General features: G+C 45.5%; 1 protein-coding gene across 2 annotated transcripts in view; it reads left to right on the top strand.

Annotated features, from left to right (window-relative positions):
- Nucleotides 1-17830, top strand: part of LOC8023923 (diacylglycerol O-acyltransferase 1) — a 111218-nt gene that overhangs the window by 50352 nt on the left and 43036 nt on the right. Inside the window, exons 6-8 of one of the 2 annotated variants that reach the window (XM_042292111.1) lie at nt 6341-6444; nt 9471-9551; nt 9601-9693. In XM_042292111.1, coding sequence (XP_042148045.1) covers nt 6341-6444; nt 9471-9551; nt 9601-9693 — 278 coding nt within the window. The remainder of the gene's footprint in view (nt 1-6340; nt 6445-9470; nt 9552-9600; nt 9694-17830) is intronic. The other variant, XM_042292112.1, reaches the window with a different exon arrangement.

Raw genomic sequence — 17830 nt, forward strand, 5'->3', positions numbered from 1 at the left:
TTCGTTGGGAAGTATAGGAGACAAATGAAGCGGCGCCATTGGCCGAAAGCGGGCTGGGCGTGTTCCAGGGCGTCTTCAGAAATTCGAATGTGACCAACCAAAAGCCGGAAATAATACCCTGGCGGTGGTCGCGAAAAACAAACCTGATAACTGCATTGGAGTAACTCTCGATGGCTGAAAATATGGTACACGTGATGTTTCAATCACACTCATCTAAAATGATGGTGGAAGAGTGCGACTAGCGGAAAGATCGACATAATCCTTACGCCAAACGCCGAGCGCCGGGAATCTGCCGTCAGAGCGGTCACACACTGTCCGCGCAAAACAGAGTTGAGCGGCGCATTCGTTTCTTACATCTTTCTGCATGATCATGATGAAACAACACGTACACCCTATTTTCAACCACAAAGAGTTACTACACTTCACTCTTACGCACTTATTAAAACCATATACGAACATAGACCTTCGATGATCGATCGGCTCAGAACTGTTTCTCGCTACCACCGCTAGGTGATTCTTTTCGGCTTCTGGTTGGTCAAGAGAGCATGCCAAGCCCTCTTTCCGAGTCTGCCGCACGCCCTGGCTCTGCCCGCGCCTCCCATTGACCAAACTCTCCACATATACGGCTCTGCTCCCTCTTAGCACCGAGACATTTGTGGTCCGAATGCCTCATCGAGCGGCCCATTCACACAGACGTGTTTGCTTACGTTTTCTTAGCTTGGGTTATGAAGCACCGAGACATTTGTGCTTAGAATGCCGCGTGCGAAGCTACTCCTTGAACTGATTTCCACGCTTCATTCGAAGCGGAGATTTCCCGGTGACTATCGACGTAAGCGGACCTAAGCTTCCGAAACAAAACGCAACGTAAGTACACGGTGCTCTGTGAACGGGACGCAAGGCGTTTGTTCGTAAGCTGCACCAAATGGGTTGCCGCAGGCTGCGCATGAAAAGATACGCGCGCTGCCTTTCTTTTTACAGCGGAGCTGTTAAGGGCTAGGTTTCCCAAGATTCTGTCCGGTATCAAACGCATGTCGACACAAAGCTACCTGGACAGCTACCGCCATCTATAAGCGACGGCGGCAAGCACACAACCAGTATGGTTGCCGCCATTGCTCGTAGATGGCGGCAACCTTTCCCGCTATTATAGAAAAATGGATTGTTGAACGCGTTGGTGGGAATTCATCGTAGGAAACAGCGCGAAAAACAGACCACGACGAAGAAGGGTATTCACACGAGGGAGAAATCCCGGGGATTTCTCCCCGGCACGCGCGCATCACGAGACGAAAACGCGAGGCTTTCGCAAATCGCAAAGCCTGACGTTTTCGTCGCGGGATGCGCGTGCAGCGGAGAAATGCCCGGGATTTCTCCCTCGTGTGAATACCCCTTAACGAGCGCAGCGCTCGTCCTCGTCTGTTTCGCACGCGGTTCCTACGCTCTTATCAGTTTCGGTTGGGACTCCGGATTACTCGCGACTGGGTCGGCCACGCGCCCTTTCGGGGAAAGAAGAATGGCTGCGGAAGGAGCGGCGACGTACGCAGCAGCGCGAATAGGTCCGCAACCGCCGCAACACCGCTGTTGCCTGAACTTCCACTGCGTCCAGGGCTTCAGATTCCCTTGCCAAAGAAGAGCACATGGCTCGCCTGGAAAGCCGCCGCCGAGAACAAAACCAGCAATATAAAGGGCGCCGGCAGGCCAAGCGCAAGTGCGAGGCCCGGCGACGACAGCACTCCACGCCGGCTGAACAGTTCCCCGGGTGCGACGGCGAGGTTCCCGAGGGAGTTCGCAGAGAACCCGTTTGGCGTCACGTGCGCCGTGTGCGACCGACTCTGGTTCTCCGGAGACGTATCCACGATCGGCGGAGTGTCGGACAAGAAGAAGCGGGGAACGGGAGCGTGCGCGTTGCGGCAGTGTGTCGAGTACGGCTCCGCTGGTCTTCCTTCTTCACGAGAGTGGAAAGGCTCAACTTTTTTATTTATCGTTTCTACCGTTTTGGTCAGTCTAGCAAACGACAGCCTGCATCAGATGCAAATTGTATCACTCCATTTCAACGTATGTGTTTTTAACTCTTGGAGCATCTATTTGTATTGTCACGACCAGGGATGGGCAGTATTTCAAATACAAGTATTTAAAATTCGTATTTCAAATACTTTGTGTATTTTGCATTTGTATTTAATTACAAATTGGGTAATGTATTTGACGTGTGTATTCAAATACTAAAACGTGGGTATTTCAAATACAATTGTAATTAAATACAATTTTGTGGGCGAAAATACATCCCTCAAATTTATTGTCACTCTCCAGAGCAGGAACAAAACTACGTTCTGCACCGAATGCAGTGTCTCCCAATCAAGCACAAGCGTTTAGTGACTTTGTGATTACGGTGCTAGTCCAGGGCAAGAACAGTGAACAAATCGATTTTCACAGGCAGACTAGCTAAATAGGTGTCTGTGACAACTTGTGATGGTTTCCAGCCTGATTTCCACCCATCTTTTTTGCTTTCCATCCATCTTTTTTGCCTGGAACATTCTAAATGCGCGGGTCGTCCAGATTTTCGTAACTGGTGCGAGTTGCAACAATAAAACATTCTCCAGCTAGTGCTGCGCGTCTTGGTCGTCTCGGTTCTTTGTTGGTCTAAACCAAAATGTAATCGACAAAAAAAAAACTGCTTGAAGCTCGGTACTTTTTCACCTATAACGTCCAAGCTGATTACATTTGTTTGTGATTATATTTCAATTACGTTACTAAAGCCTCCCACACTAACTCCCGAATGTGCGATGCAAAATTAAAATGAGATACCCAGAAACCCGTTGCAGGTGCCCTGAAGTCGCTGACGCAAATTTTGAGGAATGTGTTTGAAAAAGTATTTGGAGGAGACCAAATACATTTGGTTGTACTTGTATCTTGTACTTAAATGCTTTTTTTTTTTTGTAAATGTAATTAGATTTGTAATTAAATACATTTTTGACGAAGTATTTTGTATTTGTATTTCGATGCATATTTGCATGTATTTTGTTCATCCCTGGTCACGACTATATAAGCCCTGCTCACTTATAAGAGTGAGTACTGTCCTGCCATATTCACTTAAAAAAAAAAAAGAATGAAATGAGTTCTGGTCGAAAATGTAAATAAAGGATTGAGAAGTTTGCCGCCGAATTCAGAAACGTCACTCAAACTACACTTAAAGTGAAGGGCCCCTCCACTTCCTCGAGGAAGGCGCGAGGGCCGGCGCTGGCCAATCGCGAGGACGGATCCGCCGTCGCGATTGGCCAGCGCCGGCCCTCGCGCCTTCCTCGAGGAAGTGGAGGGGCCCTTCAGTTTGAGTGTAGTTTGAGTGAGGTTTCTGAATTCGGCGGTTAGTCTCAGTTTAAACTCAATTTGTTTTTTTCTTATGAGTACTTATTGAATGGCCACAGGATATTGGCCACCGCGTTTCAATTAGAGTTTTAGAAATCGCATTTCAATTAAGTTTTTGGCAGTAGTGTTCCAAATTAATTTTTTGCAATTGAGCTCCAACAGGGATGGGCAAAGTACATGTAAATATGTATCGAAATACAAAAACAAAATACTTTGTCAGAAATGTAATTAATTACACATCTAATTACATTTGCAAAAAAGCATTTAAATACAAGATACAAATACAACCAAATGTATTTGGTCTCCTCCAAATACTTTTCCAAATACATTCCTCAAAATTTGCGTCAGCGACTTCAGGGCACCTCCAACGCATTTCTGGGTATCTCATTTTAATTTTGTATCGGACACTCGGGAGTTAGTGTGCGAAGCTCTAGTAACGTAATAAAAATATAATCACAAAAAATGCAATCAACTTGGACGTAATAGGTGAAAAAAGTACAGAGCTTAAAGCAGCTTTTTTTTTTTTTTTGTCAATTACATTTTGGCGTAGACCAACAAAGAACCGAGACGACCAAGACGCGCAGCACAAGCTAGAGAATTTTTTATTGTTGCAACTCGCACCAGTTACGAAAATCTGGACGACCCGCGCAATTAAATGTTACAGGCAAAAATATGGATGGAAATCAGGCTGGAAAGCATCACAAGTTGTCACAGGCACTTATTTAGCCAGTCTGCCTGTGAACGTCGATTTCGTCACAATTCTTGCCCTGGACTAGCACCGTAATCACAAAGTCACTAAACGCTTGTGCTTGATTGAGAGCCACTGCATTCGGTGCAGAACGTAGTTTTGTTCCTGCTCTGGAGAGTGACAATAAATTTGAGGGATGTATTTTCACTCACAAAATTGTATTTAATTACAATTGTATTTGAAATACCCACGTTTTAGTATTTTAATACACACGTCAAATACATTACCCAATTTGTAATTAAATACCAATGCAAAATACACATAGTATTTGAAATAAGTATTTCGAATACTTGCATTTGAAATACTGCCCATCCCTGAGCTCCAATATAAGTTTTTGCGATTGAGTTGCAGTAAGATTTCTGTAACTTTTTGTGCAACAATTTTGTGCAAGTGCGTTAAAACATCCCGGAACTTGTTGGGACTTTTTATCTTAAAATTCCTTAGAGCATGGAAGCACATGAAGGAAACCAACGCAAACATTATAATGTACTCACAACACACTCATCACGCTCCCCTTGACTACTCCGCCGTTTTTTTTCATACCCTACATTTGAAAGGTATTCATTTGGCCGGCGACCACCTCAGTATTTGTTTAAGGTTCCCAGTGTGCTATATCCTCCTCGGAAGTCTCATAAATGATAAACAGTGTTTAGACGTCATTGTACTCGTTCCCTTATTGAGAAAGTTAAAAAAACAAAAAACATTGCTGCGAGCAATAATTGATCGGTGCCGTCACTAAATCCACAAACGCGATTCCCTAGCTGGTTAATTATCGCTTCTCTGCAGAGCACAACTCAGGACACGACGAGGCATGGCAGTTGCTCGTTTTAAAATATTTTATTAATTTTTCTTTTCTTTACGAAGTGACTGGTATAATAGGCTCAATGAGGTCACTATAGTCAGTGACCTTAGAGTTATTATAATGCGCGCTATATGCCCTCCAAGGTGTCAAAAGTTTTGAATTTCTGAGAGACATAACTGTACACATGATTATATGCACCTGTGGGCTCGCTGCGTTCGTCAAGAGCAGAGAGCGCAAACTAGCTGATGTCAACTACTAATTGATAAAACCCGTTTGAATCTCTAACGAGGAGACATTTAGATCTGTCAATAAAACTCAATGCATGGCCACTGACTAAGCTCGAAAAAATAAATGAGAAAACTCTTTTTTACATCTAATGATAAAACTTAAAATAAGGAATATTATGAGCTCGTAACACTGAAACTCATTTTCAAATGTAATATGTAATTTCAGAATTATCGATGTTGAGTTCTTGATATAAAACTTCTTTGCACATCTAATCACTAAAATCCAATGAATAGTTATTGAGTTTATAATGAGCAAATTCAATTGCATTTTTAAGGAGCAAATTCAAATGGCTGCATGGATAATAAGCTCTAAATGAACAAAGTCAATTGCATTCATGATGAGTACATTCGAAATAATATATATTGAGTCCTTAATGATCAAACTCAAATGCAGTCTTAATGAGAAAATTAAACAGAATGTATATTGAGTTCATATCCGGCAAACTCACTTGCATTCTTAATGAGTAAATTGAATAGAATATATATTGAGTTCTTAATGACCAAACTCCATTCCATATCTAATGAGTGAATTCATTTGGATCGATATTGAGACTGATAATCAAACTCATTAGACGTTGAATTTATGTTCTGTTTCAATTGACTCTATAGGAATACAATACAAAATCAATTGAAACTCATTGATCATTTTTTATGGGTTGCTTACTGTGAAAATAATGCCCGCGTCACGATACATTTGTCATTTTTTTTGTTTGGCGCAGTGAGGTGTGACCACGCACCATCCCAGTTGATTACCCCGCTACCAATCGGTGTTCAGTTGTGATGTTCCTGATTTTAAAACTGTTGGTACAAAAACATGCTCGCGTTCCACAAGCTTACGCGTCACTGCGACAGGCTTTCATGTCAATGGTCGGCGCTTTCGGTGTGCACGAATGTTCACTTCCTCCCAAACCTGCAGTTTCTAAAAACGACGTCCTGATTATTTGCCCGTATCAACTGGAAAAGAAAGAAAACATTTGCGCTGCAATGATCTTCATCCGAACTTATCAGACGAAGCCTTCAAACTCGCCCCCGACCAAAGCATTTCGGCTACGAAGGCGCTATTTATCGGGTGTTGGAAAAGCGAGTTGCTCATCCTTATATTGATGTTGGCATTTTGTTCAGTAAACGACCTGATGTGATTTGTCACAGACGTCTACTTCTTCATGGTCGCGCCAACCTTGTGCTACGAGCTCAATTTTCCACGGTCGTCCGCCATCCGCAAAACGTTCCTTTTCCGGAGGTTCCTCGAATCGGTAAGTCGTTGTTGATACCTATTTTTATGCCTTGTTTTAAACTGTTTCGATATGCTATATATGTCACAAAAGGCAAATTTCCCGAATTTTTTTCTTTATTCAACGCAATATTTTTTTTTACGTTATGACACACAATTGGCGATTTGCGGGCTACGTACAACGCGCTCGTACAGCGCTAAAAGCTTCGGAAATTTTGGTTTGAGGGTATCGAATGGAAAAGAGTGTGGCTGAGCTATGCATGGAAGGCTCGTCAGAAGCTTACAAGATTGACGTACCCGTGACAAAATGTACGCTACGTGTCCGGCAGCGCTCATTCGGGCGCCATAGCGAGCCGCCTGGCTTCATTCTCTTCACGGCGGCTATCCAAGCTTTTCTTTCACGGGACACGACTTCACCGACCGAGCTCTAAAACTCTCGCAGAATTTGGCGACGCACTTTGCTGGCGTTACTAGAAACAAGGCGACCGACGAAGTAGTTCGTGCTTCCACAGCGGCCCACTGCAATGCAAGCTTAAAAAAACACTAAAATTAAAACAAAAAGTTTTTAAAGGGTATAAATGAATTACCTTTACAATTCCCCGTAATGCCGAATTAGGGCGCAGCTTTTAAGGAGAAGGAGGGTGTGCCCCTCCTCCACTTACCTATCTCCTCCTCCACCTCCATCCCTCTCCCCACCTCCTCCTTGTCTCCTCCACATCCCCTCCTCCTCCTCTCCTTCTCATCCGCTCCTCCTCCCTTTCCCCTCCCCTTCTCCTCCTTTCTTCCTCGTCCTCTCCTCCTACCTCCTTGAAATTCTATATTATATTTGCTGCTTGTGCATGCATTGACGTTCCTCAACGACGCCGATTGCTTCAACCGCGGCCTGACTAAGGAGCGAAGCAAGATTGGGAAAAGAGAAGGCGAAAGGGGTAATGAGAAGGGTCTTGTCGGCGAGGCCCTCGACTACGCCGATCGCTTCAGCGGCGGCCAGGCTAAGCAGGGAAGGGAAATTAGAGGAAGGCAGAGATAAATGGGAAGGGTCTTTGACTCCAAAGTGACGCGCTTGAAGATTTGGCTCGAGACCCCCTAAATGCCTGTCCAAACTAGGGTGCCTTCATGTGCGCTTTGCTTAGGGTGGTGGCATCTCGCCACTTTGTACCTCACGTTTATTTTTATTTTTTGTTCAGAAGCGCGTGAAACAGCGTGTCCCTGCACGCATTTGGTGCGCTGACTGTGCTTTGGCGACATTTTGTTTCCGTCGATTTCTTTGTATTTTCCCCGTGAGCGCCTGCTATCGGCATCGGGTACTACAAAGGGTGGTATCACCCTAAACAGAAGGACATTGAGGCACCCTAGTCCAAACAAGACACTTCCGAAATTGCGAGGCGATAAAATTCTCACATAGGTCGTGCAACAATCCACTTCCGCCCGTCTACTTTCTTTCTTTTCTTCTTCTTTTTTTTTTTTTTTTGCATGGGGGGAATGGTTTTTTTTGTTTAAGTTCGCTGGTTTCCATGCTCATCACGTGGATCCGGACAGCCACTCACACGCTCTGTCGGCTGTCGGACGATCGCTTAAGACCTCCGCTGCTGCTCAAGTACCGAAGGCAGAAAGGGAAGGACACCAGATCCAGGAGGCAAAAGTTCTTAGAGCGAGCCGTGGCTGGCAGATAGCCAACAGGCACACCATTGGCAGGAGGCGTCCGACGTTACTTCTGACGAGCACCGAAGTCGCCGAAGAGCGGAGGTGGCGAAGAGGAAAGTCGTGGTGTTTGCCAGGCGGTGCCCAAAAACAAATCCGACTGCCGGACTTCAAAGGGCGTGTTAGCGCAGGGTGGAGGGATGGTTCTTCCATCCAAAGGGAGGCTCACGAAATGGCAGCTTTTTTGGCGTCACTGTGACGCGGGCCGGTGGGCATGGGCACACCACAGCTTAGTTCAAATAGTTGCGTTGGTTAGCTCAGAATGACCGGTCGATTTCAAATACGAGACTACGGAAATCAGTTACAAAGCATACACGCCTCAAATAACATGTTTGTTTCGTTCGAAGTGTGGGTATTGGTTTTAGTCAAACATAGCGCAAACACGCGGTTTGGACACTGCACATTTGGTCACTTTTCCGCTTGGCATAGCAGTGTCAAAGGCAGCTGGAGATGCCTTTGTGCGAGGCGTTTCCATGTAAGCATATTATCACGAATGACATTTGATGAGGCGGCGAATGACTGAAGGAAACTGACCGTTTAATGGGGCCAACTTGTGCCCGAAACAAAATAGAGAAAGGCTAGCGTCGCAGGCGTCGATGACGGCGTAGCAGCAGGATCAAGCGCTAGGGCGAGACTGAGTTGTACGGCGCGGTGCAGCTTCTTTTAAGTCTTCCCTGTGAGCCTAGAATATTCTGCCTCGAGCCTTTTCAAAGTATATATTTTTGAGCATGAGTAGGCTAGGTGGTTCTCCAACCTTCTCGAATACTCTGCATTTATAAAGAAAGATAAAAAGACACACTGTCTAAGAAAAAAAAACGCTATAATCTCACACCCCTTGTCAGGTATAATACACCCTAAAACTTCAATTCGACGTACGGCGCACTGACTTTGAACTGACGGTACCAACTTTCACGAGCGGCTTGTTAGCCGAGCTGTACAACTTATTAAAATAGTTAATGTACCCGTGACTCTGCGAAAAATAGAAGTAATCCGGGTTTTATTGGACTTACTGCAAAACCTCAGCGTCTTCTTTTTACAACCTTTGATACGTACTTTAGGCGTTTAATATGTTATATTTCAGCGTTATCAAGTCCCTCGCAAAATTTGGGGCCGTCAGTTCGACGTCGGTGCGCTGTACGTCAAACTGAAGTCTCGGGGTGCATTATATGTGACAAAGGGTGTAAGGCTACACCCTTTGTCTTTAGAGTGCGCAGTGCCGGTTCGGAACCCGATCCACTTCCGTGTGAGCCAAACGCGCTGCCGACTCGGCTACGTAGGCGCGCGGTAAGATGCGGATCTATGATGATATCTAAAGTCTCATTACTGCACTGTCCCGTGACACCGCAGCTGCTTCTTCTGCTGCTGATCCTGGCCTTGGTTGAGCAGCTGATGATGCCGGTCGTGCAGCCCACGGCCGAGCCTGCTGAGGTAAGCGCCGCCATGAATCACGGGGGAACTTCGAGATGGCTCCTTTCAGATGGCTGGCTCGTGTCCGGCGGAACTGAGCGTCTCCGTCGGCCGGGAGGAGCGCAGAATTCCGACGGCCCTGGAACAATTCCTCAAGGCGGCGGTGAGTTTCCTCATGCCTGATTCACATGGTGCTATTCTACTTGCGATTTCGCAGTCGCGACGTCGCTCGTGCGAAAAAAAAAGCGTGGTGGAAGCTGGGGTTCCGGACGTTGCAGCTGTGACATCGAAGGCGAAATCACACTATATGAATGAAGCTTAACTCTCTTTGTCAATCTTAATGGAGGATCGCATAACGAGGGGCAAAACATTTCAGATAGATTGTATACAACAAAGGAACGTAGAACCGTACCCTTACAAATTTTTGTAATGAATTTCATTTGAAAGTTTATGGAGTCTACTTATCGTATCTTTTCGAGTCTCAATAGAAATGCAAATGAGTTTTGTAACGAATCCGTAAGGAGTTTACGAAAACTATTGGCCACCGCGTTTCAATTAAGGTTTTGCCGTGCCACCTCATAAGAATTTCTAATACATTTCATTTGAAAGTCTAGATGCACTGCTTTGAGTCTCTGTTGAAAATAAAATGTTTTTTTCTACCGCACTGTACTTGAAATTTTGACGTTCCATCTCATTAGGTATATTCCGACGAGTCGGAATATACCTAATGCGATGACCCATCAAAACCTGAATTGCAACGTGGTAGAAAAAAACATTTGATTTTCAACAGAGACTGAAAGCAGTGTATTTAGACTTTCAAATGAAATGTATTAGAAATTATACTCCTAGCATGGGTTTCTAGATGGAGGGCTCCAAGAGGGAAGACGGCAATAGTTTGCATGACATGTGGTCCAGATGTAACCGTTGTTTTCAGGAAGGGGAAGTGAGTGCAAGTGTCACTTATATGGTGTGCCTATATACGCATGCAGGGTTCAGAAAATGCCTGCATAAAACCGTGGGAAGGAGTAATGACTGGTATATTAAAAATGCAAAATTCGACTATACGGTACACTGCCTTCGTGTCCATGGGGGACCTTGTACTGCCTTCGTGTCCATGGGAGACCTTGTACTGGTAACTTATAACGAAAAAAGATGCACAGTTACACGTTGATCTGCTTATCTAAACTTCAATGTCCGAGCAAGGTATCCTGTTCACAGCGCAGCACTACCTCAGCGCTGAATCAGTATTACAAGCCGGGACATCAGTCCTTTATGAAAGGAGGCAACTCAGAACACACGATACAAGCCATGGAAGTAGCAGTGACTGGCTGAGTTAGCGCTGAACTGTATGTGTGAACCAGCCTTAAATACAGAAATTCACATTTAAAATTCCAAGATTTTTGCTCACCCAGGCACTTAATTTACACACTACCTAGATAGTTTAATGAGTGGCATTAATAACATTTTCAGGGGCACCATAATGCAAAAGTATATTTTGCCCCCGAGTCTGCGAGAATCAATCGTTCACTGTTTTTGCCGCCGCATTGCACTCTTTTATTTTGGCTTTTGACAAGATCTACCGAAGATAAGCGAGCAGATGTTATCGCTTATGAAGTTTACCAAATTTGAACATAGAGAAGCTAAGACTTATAAGCATCTCGCAGAATTAACATGGCAATTTGGGCCAATTGGTCTATGATCGTAGACAAGCGCCGCAAAAAACACATGGACAATAAGTGGTCGTAAACACTGGCACCAGTGTTTTATGTCTACCCCTTGTCCCTGTGTATTTTTTGTGTGTGTTTGTTTACTACCTTGAAGAAGTATTTTTAATCGCAACGGACAGGAAGCAAATGGTAATAGGGTTCTATGCAGATCATAAAGCCATGCTCCGAATGGGTGTGTGTCAACTGCAGCTTTCACAATCAATGCAATACACAAAGTTGGAATTATTGGGAGGATCCATACATCAGAGGCCGAATTCAAAAAGCAAACTTACGATAAAAAATTGCGTATGACGAAACCCGAGAAGAAATCCGTATTAACAAAACATAATTGTCGCAACTTTTGTGTGACTATCAACGGAATATTACGATATAATTATCCAAAGTGTCTTACAAACTTTTTAGGGCAAACATGGCCGCGTCGCTTGGCTATTTCGCCGCTACCGACAATGAAGTTAGAAGCGTGAGCAAGAGGCATGTGTTTTACGCACTGTTCACATGCATCCCTACTTGAAGCAGCATAAGGGCAACGCTAAACTACACACGGAGGATTCAGCCGACGAGCGTGCCGAGCTGTCCCTCCTGCCGGTTAGAGCTAACGAGGTGCAGGACTGCAATCAATGGCGAGATGCGCCAATGAATCAACGAAAGAAAATGTCACAGAACTCTTCAGTGCACCCAAATGAATCCTTCACCTATGAATGGCGTGAACCTGATTTGGTGATCACTAGTGCCCCCTCGTACTTCAGTTGTGATTTTCGAAGTCGTGGGCAGCTGTGCGACTCTACCACACGAAAAGGCACATTCCTGACTGGATGGGCCTTTTTAATGCGAAAGCATTATATGGCCCATGGAGCGGAAAATCCGGCGTCCAGCGGCGTAAACCGAGTGGTACCAAAGTTAACAGAGGAATAAAAGAAAGAATAAAATGTGCTTCCACGGCTGGGATTTGAACCCGGTGCTGCTGTATGAGAGCCGGGCATGCTTGCTGCTGTACTATCTCAGCCGCTTCGGAACGCGGCATTACTCATCCCTCAAAAAGAAGCTTGTCCCAATACGGCAAACGACGGCGTCGGCGTTGATGTTCCCGAAAGATGGTCATAAAAATATGTCCTCGGTTCGATGACATCACACTTCACGTGACGTACCATGATATGTGACGCCATATGATGTAACGTAAAAAAATTTTTACAGGGTCGCACTATACTCTGTTGCCACTCTAGAACAGCAGAAGCCTCTCCCACAAAGCCCTTCACTCTTTTTAATAAGCAAACACTAGAGAGTAAGAGAGCCGAGGGGACACCGCCAATCATGGCGAGCAAAGGAAGTTGTGGGAGGGGCTTGTGCTATTCTATAGTTGCCACGGACTATAACAAAAGTTTACAGTACCATGAAAACAAAAACACCAAGCATGCAGAGAAATTCGCAGGAAGTTTAGCAGGGACAGAATAGAAAAAACTGCAGCTGCAATATTTACCCTTTAAATTTCGCTCGACAGCACAGCAGAGACGACATGCTGGTCGTCAGCGCCTGGAGGGCCACCCCCTTGTACTGGGAGCACATGTAATCTGAAACAAACAACAAACAAAAAATTAAATGCATGGACAATCCGCACATGCTGTTATTTCGCTTCATTGCCCGCTTCAGAGAAAGCAAGCATGCACACCGTCGTCCAACTATGTAAACTGCTAGCCGAAACTTCCTGCCGCCAGGATTAATATCTTGCTTGCGCTATAAAAAAAACAATTACACACTACCCAGCTGGCACGCTGAAAGTTCAGACATTGAAGAAACTAAGTCATAAAACTTCAATGGAAGAGCTACACCTTGTGGACGCTACACAAAAGTATGTTCAGTGTAAACTTTGGTGCACTGCAAAGCTGCTTTACCTTAGCCAGTTTGAAACATCTGCAGTCTCACTCATTTCCAGATATTATGTCTAAAATTTTATGTGACAAATTAACTGGGTAAAAATTTTTAATCGACACCCGGCCCAAATATTTAGGAAGTATACTAATGGGTTAATTTCTAACTTACAAAAAATATTTTCGGCATCCTGAAGGCGTCGCTTCAGGGTCCAGTTTTCATATTGGATCCACCTCACCCTCACAGCTGCAGCCACACTGAAATCTTTGCCAAGTTTCTGGCAGGGTAATTAAAAGTGCAGTTTCTCTCGAACACCGCTGTCACAAATTTCGTCTTTTTTGTCATTTTGTTCTGTTCAAGGGTGGTTTGGGGGGAGGGAGGGAGGGGGGGGGGGGTGGTTCAATTGCAATCCTTGCACATGTTTACCTGAGCGCCAAAGGCATGAGCTCGGATGAGACTATACTCCCTTTCATACTTCGGGTGCAACGCTGTCAAAGCTACTGGCGCGAGCGTGGGGCTTGATCTCGTAGGTCATCTGCACACCTTCTCGCGCAAACAAAGCCGTAGACGAAGCCACGCACTCGCGCCAGTAGCTTTGACAGCGTTGCGCGCTAAGTATGAAACGGAGTATAATGCCGGTCGAGCTTCAAGCCAATGGGAAGAGGAAGACGAGAAGAAGAAAGTGGGACTTGGAACGTTTCGGGTTGACCAACCCCGAACCTGTGACAGCCGCATAGGTCATTCAACACACGTCCCACATCACTCAAACACTGTGTCGAACTGCATTTTGAAGTCAGTCCCACTTCCAACGGTGTATGAACAGGGACGTTCATTTCGTGGCATGCCTTGAAATGAATCGAAGTGACGCAAGCTGGGAACACACTGCTGCTGCTTCATTTGGGAATAACTGCGGCCCTTGGCTTGATCACATTACAGTTGCGAAATAAAAGACAGAAAAAAAAAGAGGCGAAAAGGAACAACTGCTTTATCAAAAATTCTAACCGACAAAGGTAAACCCAGATCAATTCTTCAAAGTCAGGGGAGCGAAGTTTGTCCTAACAGATACAATCCAGTCGACTTCCATAACTTCAAAACAAAAGATGGCTATCCACTTCAACCCTTTTGACAGCAAAGGAATATTGGCTCTGCATGAACCGAATTCCAAGGAAGTCTAACTTCTGAAATGTAATGAAGTATGATCAATGTAATCAATTTATAGTTGAATGACATCAGTACACTGATAGACCAATAAAACATTTTCTAAAGCAACGGACTGAAAGTAGAGGAATTCAATATGTGCTCTGCTGACATAAGCTACACTTTCTCGGACCATACAGAAAATGTGTGGCAACTTTTCATTATGCTACGCACAGATCCAAACATAACGACAGATAAAGCAAACCCAACTAGTTAAAAAAAAAATCTAATTTAACGAACAAACGTGTGCCGAGAAAATAGGGAGTTTAAAAATACCGGGCGCTACTTTACCGCGCGTAACGCACAGCGAAATAGCGAGGACTGCGGCGAAGAGTTTTAGAAAAGTGTTTCTCTGCCGGGGACCCCCCAAAACGCAAGCATCTCGCGCTTAAAACGCCGCCAAGATGTCGCGACAGCTTTTATTTGGAAGTTAGAACGTTATATCATGAAAATTAAAGAAGTTTTTTTGTCAAGAGTAACATTTTTATACTTGTTTTATACTCAATGCCGCATGTTCTTGTTTTTGTCACTGCCAAGTTGCTCTGTTGTACTTACGAAGCCCTGACGATCCACTACCCAGGCATGTTTAGATGTCTGCCTCGATTGTAAGTACACGCGCCTCGATAGCTTTGAGCTGTGAATCCAGCGATCCGTGGAGTTTTCAATTCGCTTCGACCATACCGACCGCGGTCGCCGAGTGCGACTCACGTAGTTCCCGAGTGGGCGACGGCGTCGAAGACGCGATCAACGGAGATGTCGTGGGCGCCGCCTTTTGCGGTACCCACGCTATTTTCGAGAAATAACGGGCCCCAAAGCTTGAATTCGAATGCTCGTTTTGGGTCTGCGCATGCACAGCAGCCACGACGTTATTCTAAAACTCCCTAACGTTCACTTCTCGTTCAACGCGTACAATGCAAACAAAGAAGAATGCTTACCAACTGCGTAGAGTTGCTCGTTCTGTCACGTCGTCGGTTTTGCGCGCTCTTCTTGAACATAATCATCACAAGAGGAAACTTCACAGATACTTGATTAAATTAGCACATTTCCATGTCTCAAGGCATTTCCATCCCGCGACAGCGACACACATGTACCCAACGGACAACAAACCCAACGGTCGCAAAACCAGGCCGGCGCAGCCCTAGCCTTGGCTATTGTGACGCGCTCCGGGCGCCCAAGCGAGCGAAGAGGCGAGAAAAGAGCGACCGATGAGCGAAAAAAAAAAGAGAGAAGTAGGATGACGTCACAGCGACGTCAGATATGTTGATCACCCACTTCGGCAACTAGGACGGGTACAGCCGAGGGACCATGAAATGACTTTTTTACTTTTTCCAGATGACTTTTACATTAAACCGTCAATGTTCACTGAATGCCGAACAGGCATCCGTTTTCGTCTCGGTTTATTAACTTCTACACAAAAAAATAATGAAATATCGACTTTTTCTTGACCGCAAAACAAGCCGTGACGTACGCTGTTTCCGGAACCGGAAGTTCTCTCGGCAGTAGGAGATGGGAGCGTTAGCGGCGACGAGTTGGGGTGCGCCGGTAGGTTTTACTGCGCCAATGTCACCGACGTATTTTCTGAATCGGCGCCTCTCATCGCCGCATCGCAGCTGAGCGAAATTCAATGAGATACGTTGCGCTACAGCGACAGCATGGGACTAGTCCCATACGCCGGTATGCCTGTGGGTAAGTGCAGCGAGTCTTCCGGTGAAGACTTCAGAAGTCAACCCAACTGTCATTGTTGGTAAAAGGCGGCCCGTGTCAGTCGTTTGCAAAGCGACGTAGATGGAAACAAATTGCCGCGGCGTTTTTCGCGGTCTCGGAGATGCAGGAGCGAGCCGACATTAAAAAAGATACGTTTGAACTAGGAGTGTCAGCAAGAGCCACGTAAATACCTGTTCACACTCGGAGCGGACGCGCGCGTTTGATGGAAGTGCTGTATTCGCGCTGTTGCTAAGCGCTTCGGGACCGATCTTTTACGATTGCAACTCGATACTGACGCGACACTCGGCAAAGAAAGGTTGGACCGGTATTGCACGTATACCTCCCACGAACTGTTACAGCTCGACAGTGACGTGCAGTCTGTCAGAATAAAAATGGCATACCAATAACAAAGTGTACATACCGTGTTACGAAGGTAATCCATACAGCGTTTATTTCAGCTCTATATCACACAAAACAAGAAGAGGGAATCGACGAGGGTCCCTTTTCGACGAGTGTTCGTCAACACTGCCTCGGAAAACAAGGGGAAGAGATTGACCTCACCTCTTAACCTAAAATTGAGGTCAGTGATCAAACTATGATACGGGAAGGGTCCACAAGGGTAGCGCGGGCATATTCCATTCAGCACGCCAGCCGGTCGTAGGCAGACAGACGGTCTTGCGACGAAGCAACGCTGCGCCGAGTCGGAGTGCCTGCTAGGCCTATATTCTGAGAGCTTCGTCGGAGCCAACGTCGGAGCGGGATTCGCGGCTGTTGTCGCTCTTCTCGGGTGTTTGTGGATCCAACGTTCTTGTTCGTCGTGGTCTGTTTTAAGTACATTTTTTTCTTGCTGCTTGAAGTCGGCACGCGCGAGATGAACACTTAGAAAAATAAACGTTCAGTCAGTCAGTTTTGAGAGGAAGGAAACCAAAGGAAATAACCGTTCTCAAGTCGGCCCTGCCCTACTGCGCACGCGCAGTAGTTGCTTCGTTTACCACACGATAGATGGCGCTTGGCTCTCAGCATTATCTGTGGTACAGAGGGAGATAAACTAGGTCTTAAATTTAGTCAAGAAAAATCGGCAGTGATGATTTTTAATGATAAAGATGGTGGCGAGCATAGGATACAAGAGGTCATGTTGGAGGTAGTGGATAAGTACAGGTATCTTGGGGTATGGATAAATAATGGTGTTGAGTATCTAACGGAGCATGAAAAACATGTAGCGATGAAAGGTAGCAGGAATGCAGCCGTCATGAAACATAGGGCTCTGTGGAATTACAGTAGGTAGGAAGTGGTGAGGGGGATTTGGAAAGGGGTCATGGTTCCCGGCCTGACCTTCGGCAATGCGGTCCTGTGCATGAGGCCAGATATTCAAGCAAAGTTAGAAATTAAACAGCGGGGCGTAGGTAGGCTTGCTTTGGGAGCTCATGGAAATACGCCGAATCAGGGGGTACAAGGCGACATGGGATGGACGTCATTCGAGGGCAGGGAAGCTAGCAGCAAGATAGAATTTGAGGAGCGTTTGAGGGAAATGGAGGAAGAGCAGTGGGCTAGGAAAGTTTTCAGTTATTTGTACATGAGGAATGTAGATACCAAATGGAGAAAGCGAACTAGAAAATTATCAAGCAAATATTTGGGCGGCAGTGGGGGCGCCAACCAGGAATTACGGGTTAAGAAAAGGATAAAAGAAACAGAGAAGGGTCTGTGGGAAACGGGTATGCAGACAAAACCAGCACTGGAGACGTACAGAATGTTCAAACAGGAAATTTGCAAAGAAAATATCTACGATAATTCTAGGGGAAGCTCTTTGTT

The sequence above is a fragment of the Ixodes scapularis genome, unplaced genomic scaffold (assembly GCF_016920785.2).
Source record: "Ixodes scapularis isolate PalLabHiFi unplaced genomic scaffold, ASM1692078v2 PGA_scaffold2__306_contigs__length_199485367, whole genome shotgun sequence".
Classification (NCBI taxonomy): domain Eukaryota; kingdom Metazoa; phylum Arthropoda; class Arachnida; order Ixodida; family Ixodidae; genus Ixodes; species Ixodes scapularis.